Source organism: Schistocerca piceifrons, chromosome 4 (assembly GCF_021461385.2).
Source record: "Schistocerca piceifrons isolate TAMUIC-IGC-003096 chromosome 4, iqSchPice1.1, whole genome shotgun sequence".
In the NCBI taxonomy this organism is placed as follows: domain Eukaryota; kingdom Metazoa; phylum Arthropoda; class Insecta; order Orthoptera; family Acrididae; genus Schistocerca; species Schistocerca piceifrons.
The window spans coordinates 615200093-615222102 of record NC_060141.1 but is presented as its reverse complement, the minus strand read 5'-3'; the positions used below and the strand labels follow the sequence as shown (position 1 = coordinate 615222102).

Genomic DNA, 22010 nt, shown 5'->3' with positions numbered 1-22010 from the left:
ATTAGAGAGATTAGAGCGCGCACAGAGGCTTTCAGACAGTCGTTCTTCCCGCGAACCATACGCGACTGGAACAGGAAAGAGAGGTAATGACAGTGACACGTAAAGTGCCCTCCGCCGCACATCGTTGGGTGGCTTGTGGAGTATAAATGTACATGTAGATGTAGAACTGCTGGGCACACCTCCGTTGTGTGCCGCGAATGTTAAGTTAACTAGCTATTCAGGTTAAGATATCCCTGTGTTAGGACAGTGCAGCCTTCTTGCAACATATAAAGGACAAACAAATCTTGTGTCATTTTACGTCCTTCGTTCTTCTTCTGCAGTGAACTTGTTTGGTTTCGATTTATTTCAGTTGTTTAACTTGTCTATAGTACAGGGTTATTACAAATGATTGAAGCAATTTCACAGCTCTACAATAACTTTATTATTTGAGATATTTTCACAATGCTTTGCACACACATACAAAAACTCAAAAAGTGTTTTTAGGCATTCACAAATGTTCAATATGTGCCTCTTTAGTGATTTGGCAGACATCAAGCCGATAATCAAGTTCCTCCCACACTCGGCGCAGCATGTCCCCATCAATGAGTTCGAAAGCATTGTTGATGCGAGCTCGCAGTTCTGGCACGTTTCTTGGTAGAGGAGGTTTAAACACTGAATCTTTCACATAACCCCACAGAAAGAAATCGCATGGGGTTAAGTCGGGAGAGCGTGGTGGCCATGACATGAATTGCTGATCATGATCTCCACCACGACCGATCCATCGGTTTTCCAATCTCCTGTTTAAGAAATGCCGAACATCATGATGGAAGTGCTGTGGAGCACCATCCTGTTGAAAGATGAAGTTGGCGCTGTCGGTCTCCAGTTGTGGAATGAGTCAATTTTCCAGCATGTCCAGATACACGTGTCCTGTAACGTTTTTTTTGCAGAAGAAAAAGGGGCTGTAATAAACTTTGAACCATGAGATTGCACAAAACACGTTAACTTTTGGTGAATTGCGAATTTGCTGCATGAATGCGTGAGGATTCTCTACCACCCAGATTCGCACATTGTGTCTGTTCACTTCACCACTAAGAAAAAGTGTTGCTTCATCACTGAAAACAAGTTTCGCACTGAACGCATCCTCTTCCATGAGCTGTTGCAACCGCGCCGAAAATTCAAAGCGTTTGACTTTGTCATCGGGTGTCAGGGCTTGTAGCAATTGTAAACAGTAAGGCTTCTGCTTTAGCCTTTTCCGTAAGATTTTCCAAACCGTCGGCTATGGTACGTTTAGCTCCCTGCTTGCTTTATTCGTCGACTTCCGCGGGCTACGCGTGAAACTTGCCCACACGCGTTCGACCGTTTCTTCGCTCACTGCAAGCCGACCCGTTGATTTCCCCTTACAGAATCTTTAAACTGCGCATACCATCGCCGAATGGAGTTAGCAGTTGGTGGATCTTTGTTGAACTTCGTCCTGAAGTGTCGTTGCACTGTTATGACTGACTGATGTGAGTGCATTTCAAGCACGACATACGCTTTCTCGGCTCCTGTCGCCATTTTGTCTCACTGCGCTCTCGAGCGCTCTGGTGGCAGGAACCTGAAGTGCGGCTTCAGCCGAACAAAACTTTATGAGTTTTTCTACGTATCTGTAGTGTTTCGTGACCATATGTCAATGAATGGAGCTACAGTGAATTTATGAAATCGCTTCAATCATTTGTAATAGCCCTGTATATCATGTCCTATCAGTGAACCAGACTGTGCCTTCAGACAGTGTTTCTCGTCTATGTGAAGAATTTGCAGACATTTTTGCACCGGGCCTTGGTTGAGCTAAGAACTATAAAGCAAATTTGGAACTGAAAGTAAACGTGCAACCGAAATTTTTCAGAGCATTGCATGATGAGGTTACACGATTAGGAATCACAAGGTGTAATTGAACATGTGCAGGCTTCTCTCTGGGCATCACCCTTAGTAATTTTGCCAAAACGTTCAGGAAAATTGAGACTTTGTGTGGACTTCAAGGCAACAGTGAATCCACAACTAGTGATTGCAACTTTTCCTTTACCCTGTCCGGAAGATCTTTTTGACAAACTGTGCCCGGGTAAATATTTTTCGAAGTTGGACCTCGCAGATGCGTACTTGCAAATACCGGTGGATGAAGAATCCCAGCACGTTTTGGTGGTTAACACGCATCTTGGTTTGTATCGATTTAAACGACTGCCATTTGGGTGTGCATCCGCCCCTGCATTGTTTCAGCAATATCTACAAACTGTTTGTGCATCGGTCCCCACTGCAGCAAACTATCTGGGCGATATTGTGATCTCCGGAAAGACGGAAGAAGAACATTTAACCAATCTCAGAACATTATTTCAGGTCTTGCGACAAAATGGTCTTCACTTGCGGAAGGACAAATGTGTGTTTTTTGCTCGTGATTTGCCATACCTGGGACATGTACTCAATGCCAAAGGCATACATCCCAGTCCCACGTACCTTCGTGCCATATGAGACTTGCCTTCGCCGCAAAATTTGAAGTGGCTACAGAGTGTGCTGGGAAAAATAAATTACTATAACAGATATGTGCCACATGCCTCTTCCATTTCAGCTCCGCTTCATCACTTACGCCGTAAAGGTGTTCCGTTCGTCTGGACGATGGAATGCGAATGCGCCTTTTGCCAGTTGAAATTGGCGTTGCTTTCCAATACTTGCCTTACGCCATTCGATCCTCAGAAACCCCTTTTGTTGATGGTGAATGCATCGGATTCGGGATCAGTGCTGTGCTTGCGCACAAAGATGGATCGCACGATCGCTCTATTGCCTTTGCGTCCAAATTGCTCTTGTCTACGCAAAGAAATTATTCACAGATCAAGAAAGAAGCATTGGCTCTCGCATTTGGTGTTACAAAGTTTCATGATTTCTTGTATGGTCGTCACTTTACCATCATCACAGACCACAAACCTTTGACATCGCTTTTTCACCCGAACAAGCCTGTACCTCCACGTACAGCGCAGAAATTCATTCGCTGGTCTATTTTCCTCTCGCAGTACCACTGCGATATCTTGTATCGGTCCACTGCTAAGCACAGAAACGCCGATGCGTTGTCCCATTTGCCTGTTGCTGAGGATACAGCATTTGATTCCTCAGAACTTGCTTGCATGTTCATTGATGCGGAAACCAATGACGTGGTCAAATCATTTCCAATTGATTTTCGTCGTGTAGCTACAGCCACAGCTGCCGACCCTGTCCTTGCTACCGTTCTGTGTTTTGTTGCTACGCAATGGCCCTTGTCAAAGTCACGGATCGGGGACCCGTTGGTTCGCTGATTTTTTGCTCACAAGGAGAGACTTTTTGTTCGACGTGGTGTTTTGCTGTTGCGTTCTGATAATTATCAGTCCAGGGTCGTGGTCCCACGTTCATTACAGTCCTCTGTCTTGCAGCTTCTCCACCAAGGACATTGGGTTATACTGAAAACGAAACAACTTGCTCGTCAGCACTGTACTTGGTTCGGAATCGATGCCGCGATTACGAATATGTGCTCGTCTTGCATGGTGTGTGCCGAACAACAATCAGCACCACCGCAGAAATTCTTTGCATGGCCAAAAGCCATTTCCCCTTGGCAACACTTGCACATCGATTATGCTGGTCCATTCTGGAATGCTCGATGGTTGGTTGTGGTAGATTCATTCAGTAATTTTCCCTTTGTTGTCCGGATGTCTTCCACAACATCATCTGCCACTATCCAAGCGTTATCTGCTATCTTTTGCATTGAAGGTCTTCCACAGACTATTGTTTCTGACAATGGCCCACAATTCATGTCCGCAGAATTTCAGTCATTCTGCAAGGCCAATGGTATTCAACATCTGACGTCCGTGCTGTTTTTGCCACAGTCAGACGGTGCCGCTGAATGATTGGTCAGGACTTTCAAGTCACAGATGTTGAAGTTGAAAGAGTCGCATTCTCGGGAGAATGCGTTATTGCTCTTTTTGTCCTCGTATCGCTCTCAGCCCCAAGATGGTCGCTCGCCAGCTGAGTTGCTCCACGGTCGTCATCATCGAACCTTGATGTCTTTGCTACATCCACCGCATCAGGTTCCTGTGCAGCGGCAGACACCTGCTTTTGCCCCAGGCGATGTTGTCTACTACCGCCACTACCGAGGTTCACGGTGTTGGCTCGCAGGGCGCATTCTTCGCTGCCTCGGACGTGCTATGTATCTGGTTTTGGGGGCCTCTGGTGAGGTGTGCTGGCAGGTCTAGAGAGACTTCCTAGCACTCACCCCAATTCTACAACCGCCTTTGCTAGCGATGGTTCACTGACAAAATACGCTCTCATTTACCGAGACGATAGTTAAGCATAGCCTTCAGCTAAGTCATTTGCTACGACTAGCAAGGCGCCATATCCAGTTACTATTGATATTGCGAATCATGTACCATCAAGAGCAACCTTCATCATTAATGGATTAAAGTTAAGTATTCCACCAGCTATGTCTGTTTTTTTCTAAATTCTAATTTCCTTGTCACATTCCAGACCTCACGCCAACCTGCATGAGCTAAAACGCGTGCATTTCGGCCTCCTTTAGTAAAATGGTGTAGGCTCTCTTGTCAACCACAACACTACCAAACATCAAGTCACAAGAAACCATTTTTGGAAGTCCACAGTTTTTAGATGAGAGTATCACTCTCTTGAACAGTGCTGTTGCTTAGGTAATGTTTATTGTGCAAGCATGATCTGAGGATGGTTGTTAGTCAACAGAAACCTGTTATCATCTGGTTGTAACTACACTGTATTGCAATCAATACCATTAAAATTTATAATAAATAATACAGATCACTGTGTCTCCCTCACTTGATGATGTCAGATCTTATAAATGACTATGATGGCTGGGACTCACTGGTAGCATGTAAAAAACACTCTAATGTGTGTTTTCAAGATTTTGTTTCAGTTAACGATAATATTATGATAACTTGAGGTGCTGGACATAGATGATGTTACAGCATATGTATTGGAGATAAAGCAGAGTAGGAATCTGAGTAAAAACTATTCTTTCAAAAAGTCAAGTTTTGAATTATATCAATGTGATTCATGGATTACATTTTTCCAGAAAATATTGACCTTGCTGATGTTATGAATTATAAACTTAATCACTTACTTTTAACACCAGTGGAGACTGAAGTAACAGACACTTCACACGTTACCTAATTTCTAAGCTCCAAAATTAATTTGCACTCTTTGAGTTCATTAATTAAATTTTGGTCATTATGTAGCATTTGCCCTTTTTTGTAAAACCGGGAATATCTTCTGTAATTAAATATTAATGTTACTTATTATGGAAGCTGCTACTATGATGCCAAAAATCGCGTCCTAATATGACATTTTCCCCATATAATATGAACTTTTCCTAATGACTTTTGAACTGTACCTTAACAAGGTTTTACTACATTAAAATGTGAACACACACACTGCATTTATACCAATTAGCTTTGATCAACTGTAAGAATTTTAATTTTTATAAATATTACCTTTTTCTGCCTTTATTCCAATATTGTTTTAAGCTTTGTGTTTACAGCTTCAGCAGTAGAAAAAATGTCCTCACATCAAGAAAAACCAAAGTGACATGTTACTTCAAGTGGAATTCACACATACAACAGCAAATTGTGTGAGTTTGTGTACATAAAACATCAACTCTGTCTTTTAGATACAAGTACGGCACTCACTGATTAGTATTTAGTGATTCAGTTATCCAGGCACCTGCCAGTCCATAAGTATCTGTGCCACCATACAGCTGGTTATAAAAATGTCTGTGATTAGTTTTAACAGAGTATTGAATTACAGCTCTGCAAAGGGCCAATAATTTTTCCTGAGACTTCACAGCAGTTCCCAAATCCAGAGACAACAGTTCCTGTTGGGAAAAAAGTACAGATTTAAAATAAGGATTTTGAAATTCTTAAGTACTATCTGTGATAGGGTACAAGCAGTAGACAGAAAAGGTTGATTTTTTAAATTTCTTATTGAAACAAAAAAAAATCTTTACAAATCATAGAATACATCAGATGAGACTTTCATTCCACAGCAGAGTGTGCACTGATAAGAAACTTCCTTATATGAAACTTCCTGGCAGATTAAAACTGTTTGCCAGACAGAGACTCGAACTCGGGACCTGCAGCGCACACTCCGCTGCAGAGTGAAAATCTCATTCTGGAAGAAACTTCCTCTTGGTTAAACAGTTATGCCGGACTGAGGTTTGAACTTGGGATCATTGCCTATCATGTGCAAGTACTCTACTGACTGAGCTATTCAAGAATGTCTCATTCCCCAGTCCTCACAAGTAGGAGATGAGAAGCTGACAGAAATAAAGCTGTGAGGACTGGGTCATGAGTCATGCTTTAGCTGCTCAGTCGGTAAAGCACTTGCTAGGTAAAGGTCCTGAGTTCAAGGCTCAATCCGGCACACAGTTACAATCTGCCACAAAGTTCCACGGGCTACATTGTTTACTGGAACTAAGATGCATATACTTTCTCTCTCTTTCCTACTTTTCTCCCTTTTGTGCATGTGCACTGCCCTTCCCCCCTCCCCCCTCCCCTCCCAGCCTCTCCCCACAACTCAAACACACTATCTGTATCTGTCTTTAGCTGAGGAAAGCATAAATTGTTAAACATTATGACAAATGTTTGCCTGTGAGAATCAAAATAATTTTTGTAACATAGGAGAGCAGCTGAAACGACTTAAGATCACATGTGTCTGCAGCTGATGATTGAAGGGATTGCTTTGTTCAAAGTCTACAGATACCAAAGACTGTATACTGGTTCCTATTTTGATTGTGCAAGAGGTGGGATTCATCCTATATGCCAGTCAAGGGGGCTGAAGATGGAGTTTAATGTTGAAACTGGCAGCAAAAATAAATAAAACTGGAAATTTATATGGCTGAAGGTATTTTGATTTGACGTTTTATATTGAACAGCCAAGGTCCCACAACAATCCAATATAAAGACGGACTTACAGAAATCCACTCACTTGTGTTTTATCCTTCTCTGCTTATCTCTGTTTCCATTAGCCCCCCCTCAAAAAAAGAAAGAAACTCCTGACTGCACCTAGCACAGCACTACCCTGTTCCTATTATGTCCCTGCATGCTCCCACGTGCCATATTACACCTTCCCCCACTCTATATCTACATCCACTCTCTGCGAACCGTTGTGAAGCACATGCCAGAGGGTACAGCCACTTATATTGGTTATAAGGGTTCGTAGTGTTTCAGGATATTTGTAAACATCCCAATATCGCATTGGGAAGCCATCAACAAGAGATGCTCGTGAGTAAGTTGAAAATAAAATGCAGTGGGAAAGGGAAACTGTGTGTTTTCCTTTCTTCTATGCAGTGAATGTGGATCAGTTGTGGAGCCGGTGAGAAGAGGACCAGTAAAAATGGTATTAGAACAACTGGTCGTCCAGGAGTCATTTGTGCCATGGTGCAGCAAGTGCCTGAATCCTGAATGCACCAACCAGGGCATAATGAACATTTGAAGAGCAGTAGTTTTTTAATCCGCTTTTGTTTGCTCTCTCAGGTCCTAAAGTATGCATGTACGGACATTTTTGAATGTACTCAAGAGAGTCGTATACCATAGCAATTGCTTGTTGTGTTGTTTAAAGAAATAGTGAAAATGTTGGGCAAAATATACCCCTGTTTGTGAGAAGTGTGGCTATTTATTTAGTAGCGCAGTAGAGAGAATTTGCGAAAGCATTCCACGAATCTTCACTGCTGTTGGATTGACAGGGAGGTGGCACGGAAGGATTCAGACCATCAAACAACTACTCAGAGAAGAGAGGATAAAAATAATACTACTTTCATCTGGTGGTGTATTAGGGTCGGCAAAATATGCCCAGTTATATCAGTCAGGGACGCAACTTCCTGCTAGTGCTGGTATAAGACCCACCACAAACCCTACAAAATAAACAACAGCAAGAAAAGAGGGAAAAATACACCCCAGGTTTTTACCACATTCCATTCAAATATGGGGCATGGGAAAAATAGTAGTTTAAATGCCACTGTGCATACTGTAATTAATTTAATTTTATCCTCGCGATCCTTATGGGAGCGATATATAGGAGGTTGTGGTATATTCCTAGAGTCATTATCTAAATCTGGTTCTTGAAAGTTTGTTAGTAGACTTTCTCAAGATAGTTTCCATCTATACTTAAGAGTATGCCAATTCAGTTCTTTCAATACGTCAGTGATACTCTCTCTTGGGTCAGACAAAGCTGTGACCATTCATGCTGCCCTTGTCTGTATACATTCAACAATCCCTGCTAGTCTATTTGGCACAGGGCTCACACACTTGAGCATTATTCTAGGATGGGTCACACTAGTGATTTAAAAGCATTCTCCTTTGTTTGACTGACTGCCTTTCCCTGGTATTCTACCAATAGACCAAAGTCTGCTACCTACTTTCCCATGACTAAACCTATGTGATCAGCCACCTTCATGTTACTACTAAGTGTTACACTCAAGTATTTGTACGAGTTTACAGATTCCAGCTGTCACTCACTAATATTATATTCACAGGACGTCTGCCTCCTTGGCTGAGTGGTCAGTGTGTGTCACTGCCATACAACAGGCCTGGGCTAGGTTCCCAGTTATATCGGAGACTTTCTCTGCTCAGGAACTGGGTGTTGTGTTGTCCTCATCATCATTTCATCATCATTGACATGCAAATCAGCTAATGTGGTGCCATCTGAAAAGACTTGCAACTTGGTTGATGAAATTTGATCATTTTATTTCATAGGATACTATGTTTTTTTTTTTTTTTTTGTTTTTGTTTTTTTTTTTTTTTGTTTTTTGTTTTGTGAGGTGCACAGTTTTACATTTTTGGATATTTAAAGCAAGCTGCCAGTGACTGTACCACTTCGAAATCTTTGCCACTGACTCTAATATCTATTTAACTAATGTTTTCAGTGGTATGAGAATTAAGTTAGAGCAATACTCCTGGGTTTTCCATTGTAAATGAACATTTGAAAAGAGAGTTAGGCATTTCTGCTTTTGCTTAGCTAATCTCAACTTCGGTTCCAGTCTCATCCATGAGTGGCTTGACACTAACTTTGGTGTCAGTAACAGCCTTTACATACAACCAGAATTTCTTTGGATTTTGCGAAAAATCATTTCACAATATTTTGATACAGTAGTCACTGAAGGCTTCAGGTATTGCTCTTTTGACTGACAAACACATTTCATTTGATATCTCTCTATCTATAGCCCCCTTCTTTGTTCTATACCAATTACGAAGTATTCTCTGTTTCTTTAGAATTTTCTTTACAGATACTGCATACCAAGGATGAACTCTCCCACAATGAACTGTCCTACCAGGTATATAGCTATCCAGTGCATGCTCAACTATTTTTTTTTTACACTTGAGTCATAGTTCATCTACATGTTCCAGTTCTGAGCTAAAAGTTTCAAGTTCCTCATTGAGGTATGACACCATTGTTTCTCTAGTTTGTTGAACATATAAATCTTTCTGCTCATTTTAGTTGCCCTTAGTGTTTTGGTGTTCAGTGTTGCTATAACTGTCTCATTGTCACTGATACCAGTTTCAGTATGGACTTCCTCAATGAGGCCAGGTCTGTTTGTTGCCATTAGATCTAATATATTTACATCATGGGTGGGGTTCTGAACTATCTGTTCTAGGTAGTTTTCAGAGAAGGCATTCTGTAACAATTCACAGGGTGTCTTGTCACGCCCACGACTATTAAAACTATAATTATCCCAATTCATTGCTGGATGATCAAAGTGTCCTCCAATGATTACAGTATCATTAGGGAACTTATGTGCAAGTGAACGGAGGTTTTCTCTAAAACTTTTGGCTACATCAAGAGGAGAATCTGATAGTTGCAGAAGGACCCTACTACAATATTTTGCCCATCCTTGATACTGAGCCTCATTCAAACAATCTCACATATGGCTTCAGTTTCTTGTCCACTGCAGTAAATACACCACCTATGTTTCCTGGTTCCCTATCATCTTGGTATATACTTAACTTTTACCCAAAGATCTCACTACCATCAACTGCAGGTTTTAACCAGCTTTCTTTGCCTAAAATTATGTGACATCTAGCGTTTCTTAGGAGCGCTTTGCCCCTACCCTGCTATCGCACCCCTTCCCCTTACCTGCACCACCGATGCCAGATTGATTCTCCCATGAGGTGCAATTGCAGTCCACAGTCTGACCTCATTTGTCAGAGAGAGTTGTCATGTGTGTTGGTGTGAGTTGTGCTTGTGTGTGCGTTTTTTCTGCTTCAGAAGAAGGCCTTTGGCTAAAAGCTTAAAAAGTATAACAGTCTATTCATTGTGCCTGTCTGCAGCTCAGGGTCTCTTCCATACAGTGAGTTGCAATCTATCCTTTTCCCACTGTTTCATTTCAGATTAGTGTTATACAAATGTTACCAATTCTGTAATCATCTGCAAAAAAAATTGTCAATTAGATTTGTGCAGTTTTCTGGCATTCTTGTGGGAAAGTTGACGACTGTCCTCAGATTAAAAGAGCTTATTACATTCTCAAAATCTGTCCTGTCACTATTAGAAGAAAGAAAATTTACATTAAAATCACAAAGCATGATTATTTCCTTAGTTTTTGAAAAAAGCCAGGTTAAAAGGGATTCTAATTTATTGAGAAATATATTCAGCTTTCCTGAGAGAGCTCTGTAAGCAGTAATCACAAAAAAATAGACATTGTATTAACAGGGAACTGAATCCAGCAGACCTCAAAATGTTGATAAACAGAATAATTTATGTTGTTTTATGCCATGTACATGCTAGAAATCACTATGCTAGTGAAAGAGGACATTAAGGTCACAGACAGGAACCCAGAAATTCACAACTATAATACCAGCCATATGGTTAACAGAAGATTAACTTCAACAACAAAATGTCCTTCTGTCTAAGGAGCTGTTTTTCATAATTTATTATCAAATGGTCTTAAGATGTCGAGTGCAGATACTTTTAAAAAGTGACTCAAACAGTGACGTATCGATAAATGTGCATGTAACTGGATTTAATATGAATAGTAACACAAGCAACAATCATGTCATAGAAATTAGTAGGAAAGTGCACATAAAATGAACTGTTCACTATCAAATGAATTGTGCTTCCACTATTTGAATTATTTAATTGTAGCATATTGTTAAAAAATATTACTGTAATTTATACTTTATTGACAATGTCAATGTACATAAAATGATGAGATGTGAGTAGAAGATAAATTGAAATCCACAAGGCTTTAATCATGTTTTCCTTAGCTATACCCCCTGGCTGTGTCCCGTGTACAGGACGTTACTGAATGAGTTTTTAAGATTTGTGGACATGTAGGGATAAATTTTAAACATTTTTAAACAAGAACCCTATTTCCAGATAAATGAAAAAGTTTTTACAGTGAAATGGGAATTATGTTTCCTTTCCTGTTTGTTGACAAATCTGCTAGAATTTGGTACAGAACTTTAATGACAGCTCCAATCAAATGACAAATCAAGTCTTTGCCTTCACAGCTTTGGAATGCCAAAATACATTACATTAAAGGTTCAGAATTAAAACTAAAAACTATATTGCAGGTATATTTCAGATCAGGCTATGCCATACCCTGTTTTGTATTACACTTTATTCTACTGACACTGAGTTAGTCACATGACCAGATGATTTAAAGATATGACACTGAGCTTGAATTTGAGTGGATGGTTGGGTTAAATTCGAATCTTCCCACCTGTATTTAGTGTGATATCACATATCAATACCACCTCAAGGGCATCAAAGTTGGTAATGGAACTGCAAGTTTCCATCAGATGCCAAAAGTGGTTGTGTGGAATCCGCCCTCTGCCACCGTGATATACCTCAGCCAGTGGCAGCCACACGGCCCCACTTGCACTTAGAGCCTCTATGTTATGTGACGCTATGCAGATGCCACTCAGCCACAGCTCCAACACTATTGTTCATGCTTTAGCTCAAAGACCATCACCATTTTTGCTACTCTATATCGTGCTGCAATGTTTGCAGTGAGTCTTCATATGCTAGGAGAAATATGAGTTCAGTAAATCTTTTATTTGCTGAGTTAAATTGTTTGCTAATCATTTCTACTCCTGTCCAGTTTTCCTATGACAACAGTTGTCACATCACTCTGTAGCCCACCTCTCCTTACCATTGTCTATGAAGTCGTACACAACATACCTGGTGATGAGTACTAGAGTCTACATGTGGCCATCATCAAATCTAATTGCTTTCTTCCTGTTCTGTCATCTTTTTGGTTAACTTTTTTCACTTGCTTATTCTTTTGTGTCCACAGTGTTTGCCTTGCTTGTGCTCTTTATGTTGTAGGTTCCAAGGTTGCTGCTTTTGCACTCCTCCTCTTCCTCTCTTTTCTCTTTGTGCTATGTTTGCCTTTTGCTGTCTGTCTTGGTACATTGCTTAACTGATAATAGCTACTCAGGCACAATCACTTGCTGTGGTGCATAAAATTGATCTAACTCAATTTAGTCAGTTTCAGAGTCAACAAATGATGCAACTACTTGAAGTGATGAATCACTTCATGACAGCACAGATGATTTCACACAAGACACCAGACCAATGGCAGTGCCACGGGCTGCACAGCCTGCGTATGTGTTGCCATTTTGTGAGTTTGACGATGGGAAGGAAGGTTGAACAGAGTACATTGCACAGTTCAGCATGTATATCACAGCACATCACATATAAGGTACTGACAAATATTCTTGTTTCTGCACCATGGCAGGAGTGACTATTTGTAGGCTTTGCACAAAACTTTTTCCCACGTTGCACCCTGCTCTAATACAACATGAGTATTTCTTGTAGGCACTTACAAAGTACTGTGAGGACAGGGAAAAGTGACTGCTGTCCATTACAAATTCTTTAGATTGTGTAAGCAATGAGAACAGACGTACCATCAGTGGGTGACTGATTTGCAAGACCTTACAAGAGAGTATAGATTCAAAAGTGACTGTGGCAAATGCTATGATTTGTGATGCCATCAAGTACATTGTAGCTGACTCTCAAATTTGATAGCAGATTCTTAAATACACAGATGCTTTCTTGCAACAAGTTCTGTAGATTTTTGACTATCAAGATTCCTGTGAAAGTGCAGCAAACAATTTTGTGGTAGCACCTCTTTGTTCTGTAGACAGACAAGGCCTCACCACCAGTTCATAAACAGTGGCCTGCCCAGCCACAGTCACAGCCGCAGCCGCCGTGCTCAGGCAAACAAGTGTTGCATCCGGCACACGGTGTGAAGTCATGCCATTGCTGTAATAGAGCACATGGTTGCCAATCTTGCCCTTCATGTGAAGTGACTTATGTTTTTTGCAGCAAACAGGAACATGTAAAGTCTGTGTGCTTACAGAAATAATATAAGGCTCATTCTTCTGCTACTCCTTCATGCAAATCTAAGTCACGAATAGTGTGTACTGTATTTTCAAAGCCCCAAGGTGTGCATAACAACAATGTAATAGCCATCCAGGAAAGGCTCCCAACTCATCTGCAGTTCTACACGAAGACAACAAACTTTGTCCAAGACATTCATCTTAAGCACTTGTAGCCTTACTGCAACTTTCTGAAATTTGACAAAGACAGTGACATTCACGGTACTTTTCTCCCAAGATAGTGCTAATACTTTTGATCTAAACTCACCTGATTTGTTTGGGCTAAGCATTCAGGACAAAGTACTTTCTGTTCTTCTTTGATCCTCATGACAGTGTTGCTAAGTTATGTGTAGAATTTCAGGGTTTGTTTTCTGAGGGCTTATGCAAAACGAATAATTTTGTTGACCATGTCATGATGAAGGACAATGTACAGCCATGTTTCCTCAGAGATCATCCTGTTCCTCATGCTCCTTAACAACAGGTGGGTAAGAAACTTTCTGCATTGGAGGATAGTGGGGTCAAGCACCCATTCCTGGCCATCAATGGGCATCCCCTCTTATTATTCTAAAGAAACTGTCCAGCAGACTCCAGCTGTTCACTGATTTTAAGAAAACAGTGTATCCTCAAACAGTCATTGTCAGTTATCTCCTGCTGCACCTGGAAGAACTAATGGATAATCTGTGGTGTCACCGCCAGACACCACACTTGCTAGGTGGTAGCTTTAAATCGGCCGCGGTCCATTAGTACATGTCGGACCCGCGTGTCACCACTGTGTGATCGCAGACCGAGCGCCACCACAAGGCAGGTCTCGAGATACGGAATAGCACTCGCCCCTGTTGTACGGACGACATTGCTAGCGACTACACTGACAAAGCATCGCTCCTTTGCCGAGCAGATAGTTAGAATAGCCTTCAGCTAAGTCCATGGCTACGACCTAGCAAGGCGCCATTAGCCTTACATAGCAATTGATAATTATCATCTAAAGCATGTCTCAACAAGAACGATGTATACAACAAGGATAGATTAAAGTTAAGTATTCCAAAAGCAACGTACTTTTCTTTATAGCATTTATTGAGCGTCCTGCGTGAGATTATAGCTTGCATATCGGCCCCCTCAAAATAACACTGTGTCGGCACTTCTGTCAACACATCACAATCGAACACCAGTAGTTACGTTTCTAAAACTGATTTGTGTGACACATTTCCAAATACCTCTGGATGAGCAGTTGTAACAAGTCTTTGTTGTTAACACTCATCTGGGTCTCTTCAAAGTTTTGTGACTGCCATTTGGCAGTGCATCTGCACCCACCATATTTCAGCAGTTCTTGGAACAGCTGATACACAGGTTTGTGTTTGCTCAGATATTTGTGTTTATCTGTGACCTTCCATCCCCATACATTGTGCAGGAATTACAGTCTGTGTTAGGAAAGCTCACATATTACACCCAGTTTATTCATGACACTACTCAAATCATGGCTTCCTTGCATCCCTTGTGCAGGAAGAATGTTCCTTTCATTTACTCACATGAGTGTCAGTCTGCTTTCCAGAAGTTGAGGGATGCTTTGCTTACTGATCGATGCTTTGTTCATTTTGATCCTGCCAAACCTGGCGTCTTGGCTGTGGATGCGTCTTCTTACAGCACTGGTGCAATTTTGTCACATAAATTTGGTGCTGTTGACAGGCTGATTGCCTCTGCTTCAAAGTTATAGAACAAAGCTCACTCTAATGATTCACAAATTGAAAAAGAGGATCTAGCCATTGACTATAGTGTCACTCAGTTTCATCATATCTTTTTGGCAGAAAATTATACTTGTTGACTGACCATAAACTTCTTCAGTCTTTGTTTAGCCCTTCTCAGTCAGTCTCAGTTCAACATTTGAAGACTCCTCTGCTTTTTGTTGCTACACTGATGCACAAAACACAGATGATTCGCATAGCTTTCCACATAATCAGTGGAAAATTGCCCAGGCCACAGCTGTGGGTCCTGATCTGCAGATTCTGTTGCCCTACATCCATAATGGTCAGCCATACTAAGCCAAACAGATTTGTAGCCCCTGTGATTGGCCAATATTTTGTCCATCAGCATGCTCTTACAGTTCACCAAGGCATCATTCTACTTTACATCGATAATGACCAGTCACACGTTGGGTTCCCTGACGTGCTCTGTTTGTGGCACCAAGGTCACTGGAACATCGTTCGCACCAAGCAATTGGTGCAACGACATTGCCTTGGCATGGTCTGGATGCACAAATTAAACAGTCGACTCCTCAGTGTGGAGCCTGTCAATCCAGCCTCAGCAGTTCTTTGAATGGCGCTAACCTAAAGCACCTTGACGTTTGCACTTGGATTTTGCAGTTCCTTACTGGAATACATACTGCCTCATCAAAGTTGATGCTTTCAGCAAACTTCTCTTCATGATTCATAGCATTCTATTACAGCTCATTCACAATCCAAGCCTTGTTGTTGATATTTTGCCTCAAGGAACTGCCTGAAGTGGTAGAAACTAACAACAGACCTCAATTTGCTGCCTCATAGTTTGAACAGTTTTGCACCACATCATGAGTGTAGCATTCCAACCAAAATGCGGCAGCAGAGCTGAATGCTGTGTACAAACATTTAAGCAACAAATCAACAAACTTCACGCATCCCACAGACAGGATCACTCTGTTGCTCCTCTTGTCTTCCTACCATTCTCAGCCACTTGATGTACCATCACCAGCGGAGTTGTTACATGGACAGTACCACCACACCTTGCTTTAGTTGCTGCTCTCGTGCCCACTCCACCGAGACAGGTGAAGCATCACACTAACAGTTTTGTCTTTTACAGATTGTACAGTGGATTGAAGTGCTGGGAATGAGTCACCATTTGTATGTTTTCTGGATTTTGTGTGTTTCTCCTGCAGGTACCGAGAGGATTGCTGCAATGCCACCAAAATCAAATCCGTCAAAGTGAATTGCATGATCCTGCTGTGAGCTCTGTGCTTTCATATTCAGTGCCTGCCTAGAAGTAGTAGCCCTTGCTGTATCCAGTTCCTGCAGGTCGTGCAAAGGGAGCACCAGTCCCACAACCACAAACAGTGTAAGTCGATGCCCTTTCAGTCATCGTCCTCCCAACGGCCAGCATTGTCTGGGGATGGGCCCCTCTTCCCAGTGGCTGTCCCATGTGCCTCCTCAGATCCCTCTACAGTTGTCAAGATGTCTCCGTCTTCATTTGCTGCTCCGCCTCAGAATGTGGACGCATGCCCTCTGCCCGGTTTTACAGCTGGTGTTCCCAGGCAGATTTATGCCAGGGCACGGGCCTCAGTTTTGGCTTGTTTCTGTTCATTGCCACCTGCATCAACCCTTCTCCTGTCATCACTCACTCATCTACACTACACAACAACAGTAAGTAGGTTTGTGCGCGAGGGATTTGGTGCCACACATCACGTATCGATACCAATCCACATGTGTCAAAGTTGGCAATGGAATTGCAAGTTTCTGTTAGATGCTGATCACAGTTGCACAGGTTCTGGCGGACCCAGTGGTGTGCACCTGCTGAGACATTCCTCCTGCAGCACCATACTATGAGCACCTTATGCCACCGCAATATAGGACAGCTTGCGGCAGCCACACAGTTCCACTCACAGTTGGAGCCTCTTTGTTATGTGATGCTACACATACGCTGCCTAGTTGTGGCTCTGATTCCATCATTTGTGCTTTGCTTCAGAGAGCATCGTCGTTGTTGCTATTGTATGAGCTTGACTCTGTTTCATGCTGCATTATTTGTAATGAATCTTCGTATGCTTGGAGAAATACAAGCCAAGCAAATCTTTTGTTTGTTGTGTTAACTTGTTCGCTAATCACTTCTGCTCCTGCCTAGTTACCGAGCGAGGTGGCGCAGTGGTTAGACACTGGACTCGCATTCGGGAGGACGACGGATCAATCCCGCGTCCGGCCATCCTGATTTAGGTTTTCCGTGATTTCCCTAAATCGCTCCAGGCAAATGCTGGGATGGTTCCTTTGAAAGGGCACGGCCGACTTCCTTCTCCATCCTTCCCTAATCTGATAAGACCAATGACCTCGCTGTCTGGTCTCCCTCCCTAAACAACCCAACCCAACCTCCTGCCTAGTTTTCCTACAACAGTTGCCACACCACCCTGTAGTCGACCTCTCCTTACCAATGTGTATGATGTCATACACAAAATTTAGGATTCTCACTTTTTCCCTAAATCCCTACAACAAATACCAGAACTTTTCCTTTAAAATAACATGGCCAACATCCTTCCCCTTCCTCACCCAACCTGAGCTTCTGTTTTGTCTCTAATGACATTGTTGTAGATGTTAAGCTCTAATCTTCCTAGTCTCACAGGAAAATGTAGGGAGGAACGAGGCCAGGGTAGTGTGTAGGCAAAATACTGGACATCTACTTCCAAATATACTCTGCTTGTGAGATATGCTAAGACTAAATGATGGAAGTGTACTGTATCATCACTATGCTCGTAGCATATTCTGGCACACAAATTACAAGGAATTATCCATCAGTAGCTCAAGCTAGACATACTCCAGAAAATTCCCCAACAAGTCCTGTCAGACATCTTTCTATTTACAACCGACAAGTTGCACTGACATTCTCATGTGCTTGTCCATAACACAAATGCATCATCAGTAAGCTAAGTACTGACAATATATAGTTACCTGTAAGATGACAGATTGTTTTCAAGTCAGTTGACATTATGGAGGTAGGTACATAGATACAAGGTCCAACGAGTAAACAACTATACAATGACTCTGACAATGTGCATGTTTACCTTCTTACTCATGTTTACATTGTTCTACCTGAATCATTGGATGGTAGCAGAGTTACTGAAGGATTGGGAGTTCAAACAACTCGCGACAATGTAGATATTTTATACTCATTGTAGGTCAAGTGCTCCAAGATGAAAAATGTTCAAAACGTAACTCTATAGAACACTCAGATTTTGAACAACACACTCAATAACACCATGTACAACACCATTGTTGCTGTCTCATATAAGTCCTTCTAATGGTCTTCATCCTGGCAATACAAAAACAGTTCTTAAAAGACAAGTTTCTAATAACGTCATTTTAAGGTATGAATAATTCCTTGATTAATGGGCTGTATTAGGCTTGCGATATTGAGTGGGAAAACTTCATAATTATTTGCCCATTTTTCAACTGAGTTTCCACTGAATGATGTGAAGCGTTGTCCAACAGGAGTAGGGGTCTCCCTGGCAGCTCCTCAGATGTAAGCCCACCAACTCACAGAGGAAGCAAACCAAAAAATCTGCATATATCAATGCATTCCGATTAGTTTTGTAGCAGACAGGGACACTAGAGGTCAAGTTTTTTTGGAGCTCTTGGCTTTGATGAGTTACTAGAGGCTATAAGTGAGTTGCCTGAAGCATTACCACATTACAGGCATCATCTCAGATTGAATTTTAATTCAGTAGTTCCTCACTATTAAAATGTACTTGCAGCTCAAAATATTAAATAGAACATTCCCACACATGAGCCATCGAGTAGTAGAAAGCTTTCCAAAGAGCAGTGGCGATGTTCAAATTGACTTAAATTCTGCACCTGCATTCATCACACCACACAAGTCCTTTTATGCTTTTCATCCCGGATCATTCAGACAAAATCAGATTACCCCTATTTTTCCACATAAAATGTAATTTCCTGAGAACTCCAGGTTTTCCAGAAGATTGAGAAGAGTTGCCACCCTGAAAATGATTTTTCCACCCTCTCTAATCGGAATCATACTTTGAAAAACAGTTAAAATTTCCTATCGTCTATCACACAAAAATCTGACTGAATCGCACAAGCATTTGTAGTGGGAACTTTGCGATGCAGGCTCATCCACAAAAAAGTGCACATCTAATTCCGAAAGGTCCGCACTTCGATCACTTTTTTAGTGTTATGTCGTGTGCCGATGTTGGTAAAAACTCGCGTGATGAGTGGCAGGAACTTGATACGACGAATCGTGAGTCAGTTGTTGGTGGCCAGTCAGAATGTTCGTTCGTACTTATCTTTCGTAAATAAAGTTCGCTAGTACATTTCAGCCTAACGTAGCCCTAGTCTACTCTACAGGTCAGTATGTTAACCTAATGTAGTTTTCTTCCATTCGCATTGTTGTTTTTGTTAAATCACACCTAACTTCACACATTCCAACCTAATCTAGCCCTTAACTACTATCAACCATCTCTCAGACCGCTACTAATTTTTGTGTCAAGATATTTCTCACACCCCTGCAGAGCCAAATGGACTCTTCCAAGTACCTTCCTATTGGCTGTCAAGCTACACGTGCCAGCATTCTTGCACTGTTGCTGCTTTTTGTTTTGCAATTATTAGCCTTGAGAGGTCTCACAGACGTACCATAGTGTTTGCGTGCCACGTTTTTATTGCATGCTACTGTTTCTCCATGGCAGGGAAAGCTGGGCCTTCTGTGCAACGTGTGTTATGTGAGACAGATGTCTTCACTTGCAAGATGAGCCTCAGAAACCGAAAGAAGAGTTCGAAAATCGAAAAACATGCACCTTTTGCCCTCCTTGTCTGAAGAGGAAAACAAGGTATCCATGTCAACAGCATGGTGTTCCGATTTGTTTGGAGTGTTCCAGGAAGGTCTGCGTGAAGTGTTTGCAGGTGGAAACTGACTAAAGTATGATTCAGTGGCACATGAGAAAAATTATTTAGTTTTTACTTGTAATTTTAGAAGTAAAATGGTGGCAAAGCTTCTCCATTCATAGACTTATGGACTGAAATATTCGCTCTACACAGCAATGTGAGTCGTAAACTGAAAGCTGACTTCGCACACAATTTATCGTAAGTAATGTCGGATTTTTCCACCTAGTTATATTGTCAATTTGTAACATAATCTCTCTGATGAAAATCTATGTGTGAGTAGAGAGCTAACTATTTGCTGTTATTTTCGTAACTCATAAAATAAAAATATACTCCAGATTTCGCTTTGTTTTAATTGTCAAAGTGTTTAAAATACCACAGTGTTTAAAAAAAATCAAAATTCTACAGAAACCACCTCTAAGAAGTGTAATGAATGACTGGAAGTCAAGAAACTATATATATCCAGCAAAATTCTGGTTTAATATATAAAATAGAAAAATGCAGTCTGTGAGACCCCTCCATAGTAATTATGTTCCTGTGAATGACCATAGTAGTTAAGGGCTAGGTCTCGAGCTTCGCTGCAGGTCAGTCTAGCAGAACAATCAGTTTCTTTTCTTTATTTTTTTCAGCCACCAAATATATACGAAAATAAATAACTAACCTAAAAATCCATAATAACCAGATCAGTAAAAGATGCTCTGGTGCTCTCCACATCGAAAACAAGTGTAATCATTTCGTATCTTCCACCGAAAGAAATTTTTGAATCAGCGATTGTCATTTGCTACCGTTATGTTATCACCCGATAGGCAACGACCAACACAACGAATTGCCAACCCCAGCAAGCAACGCAGGAGCTTCCAACACCCTAAGTGACTTTAGCCCTTGTCTTAGCCCATTTTTTAATCAATGGAGCACATTTGGTTCCATGTAATTTAATTTGCTGCAGAGTGCTACCATGCCCTTGAGCTACGTACCATAATTACAATCAAATATTTGACTGCATGTTTAGTGCAACGACAGGCTATAATTACTGCTCTATCTTTACATTATCATCTTACTTTGGAAATTTCTGCTCTTGTAATTGCATGTGTCATTTTTTGGAATATTTTGTTTGTACATCTGATTTTTCATGTTATAATGGATTGCTACGTTATGTATAAAGCTGCAGTGGCAGAAATAGCAGTACGCTGCGTCCAACCCATTGCCAGTGGTTTTTTAATCCAAACTTATCTTTCTTTCCATTTTCTAACATACTTGCGACTGACATCGTACGAAGTTTGCCATTTCTTAGAAGAAATTGTGACAATAATGATCAATAAAACAGCCATTCTCTCACAGAACAGCGTTGTGCACTGGAAATTCATTAATTTTCAACTCGGCACTTGAAACTAGTATCTCCACACGAAACCTTCTGCGGTTACTATAACTTTGCACATCATACAGAGCACATACAACATTGTCGCTAACTGTTGGTTACACGTACCGCACTTTGTTGTAGGGGAGCTGCTGGCCCCGCACCTAACTGCAACTTTGACAAGCACACTTCCGCAAAGGAGCTTGCTCAAGAATGTATCCATCTTGCTCAAACATGTTTGTACAAGCATCAGTGTGTTTACCAGAAAATGTCTAACCCAAGCGATGATACGCTGGCTTTGCTGCCCTTGCTGCTTGTATTACGAAAAAAAACAAAAGAAGAAAACTCGATATGTAAAGAGTGGTTAAAGAAAAGAAAATAGTATATCTGTCATTCATTACGCCTTTGATTCTAAAGCAGGATACGGTCATGAGAGACACTGTAATGCCACATGAAAGACTAACTGCAACATTGCGACTTATGGCGACAGGAAGAAGGTACAAAGACAACAGATACAGATCTATAATTTCTGTAATTCGTTCTTCAAGAATTCATTTCTTTTATCGCCGTTTCTCTGGAGAAGCATTTCTTATGCAGCTTCTCTCTTTCCTTTGTCTTGATAGTCTTTACATTCCATAAGAATGGATGCCTTTCATAGCTACAAATGAT

The 22010-nt window shown here is 41.3% G+C and overlaps 1 protein-coding gene across 1 annotated transcript in view; it reads right to left on the bottom strand.

The window, feature by feature from the left end:
• The window catches only part of LOC124795429 (acidic amino acid decarboxylase GADL1), a 169923-nt gene that overhangs the window by 99154 nt on the left and 48759 nt on the right, over positions 1-22010 (bottom strand). The window contains exon 2 of the mRNA XM_047259455.1: positions 5682-5866. Coding sequence (XP_047115411.1) covers positions 5682-5866 — 185 coding nt within the window. The remainder of the gene's footprint in view (positions 1-5681; positions 5867-22010) is intronic.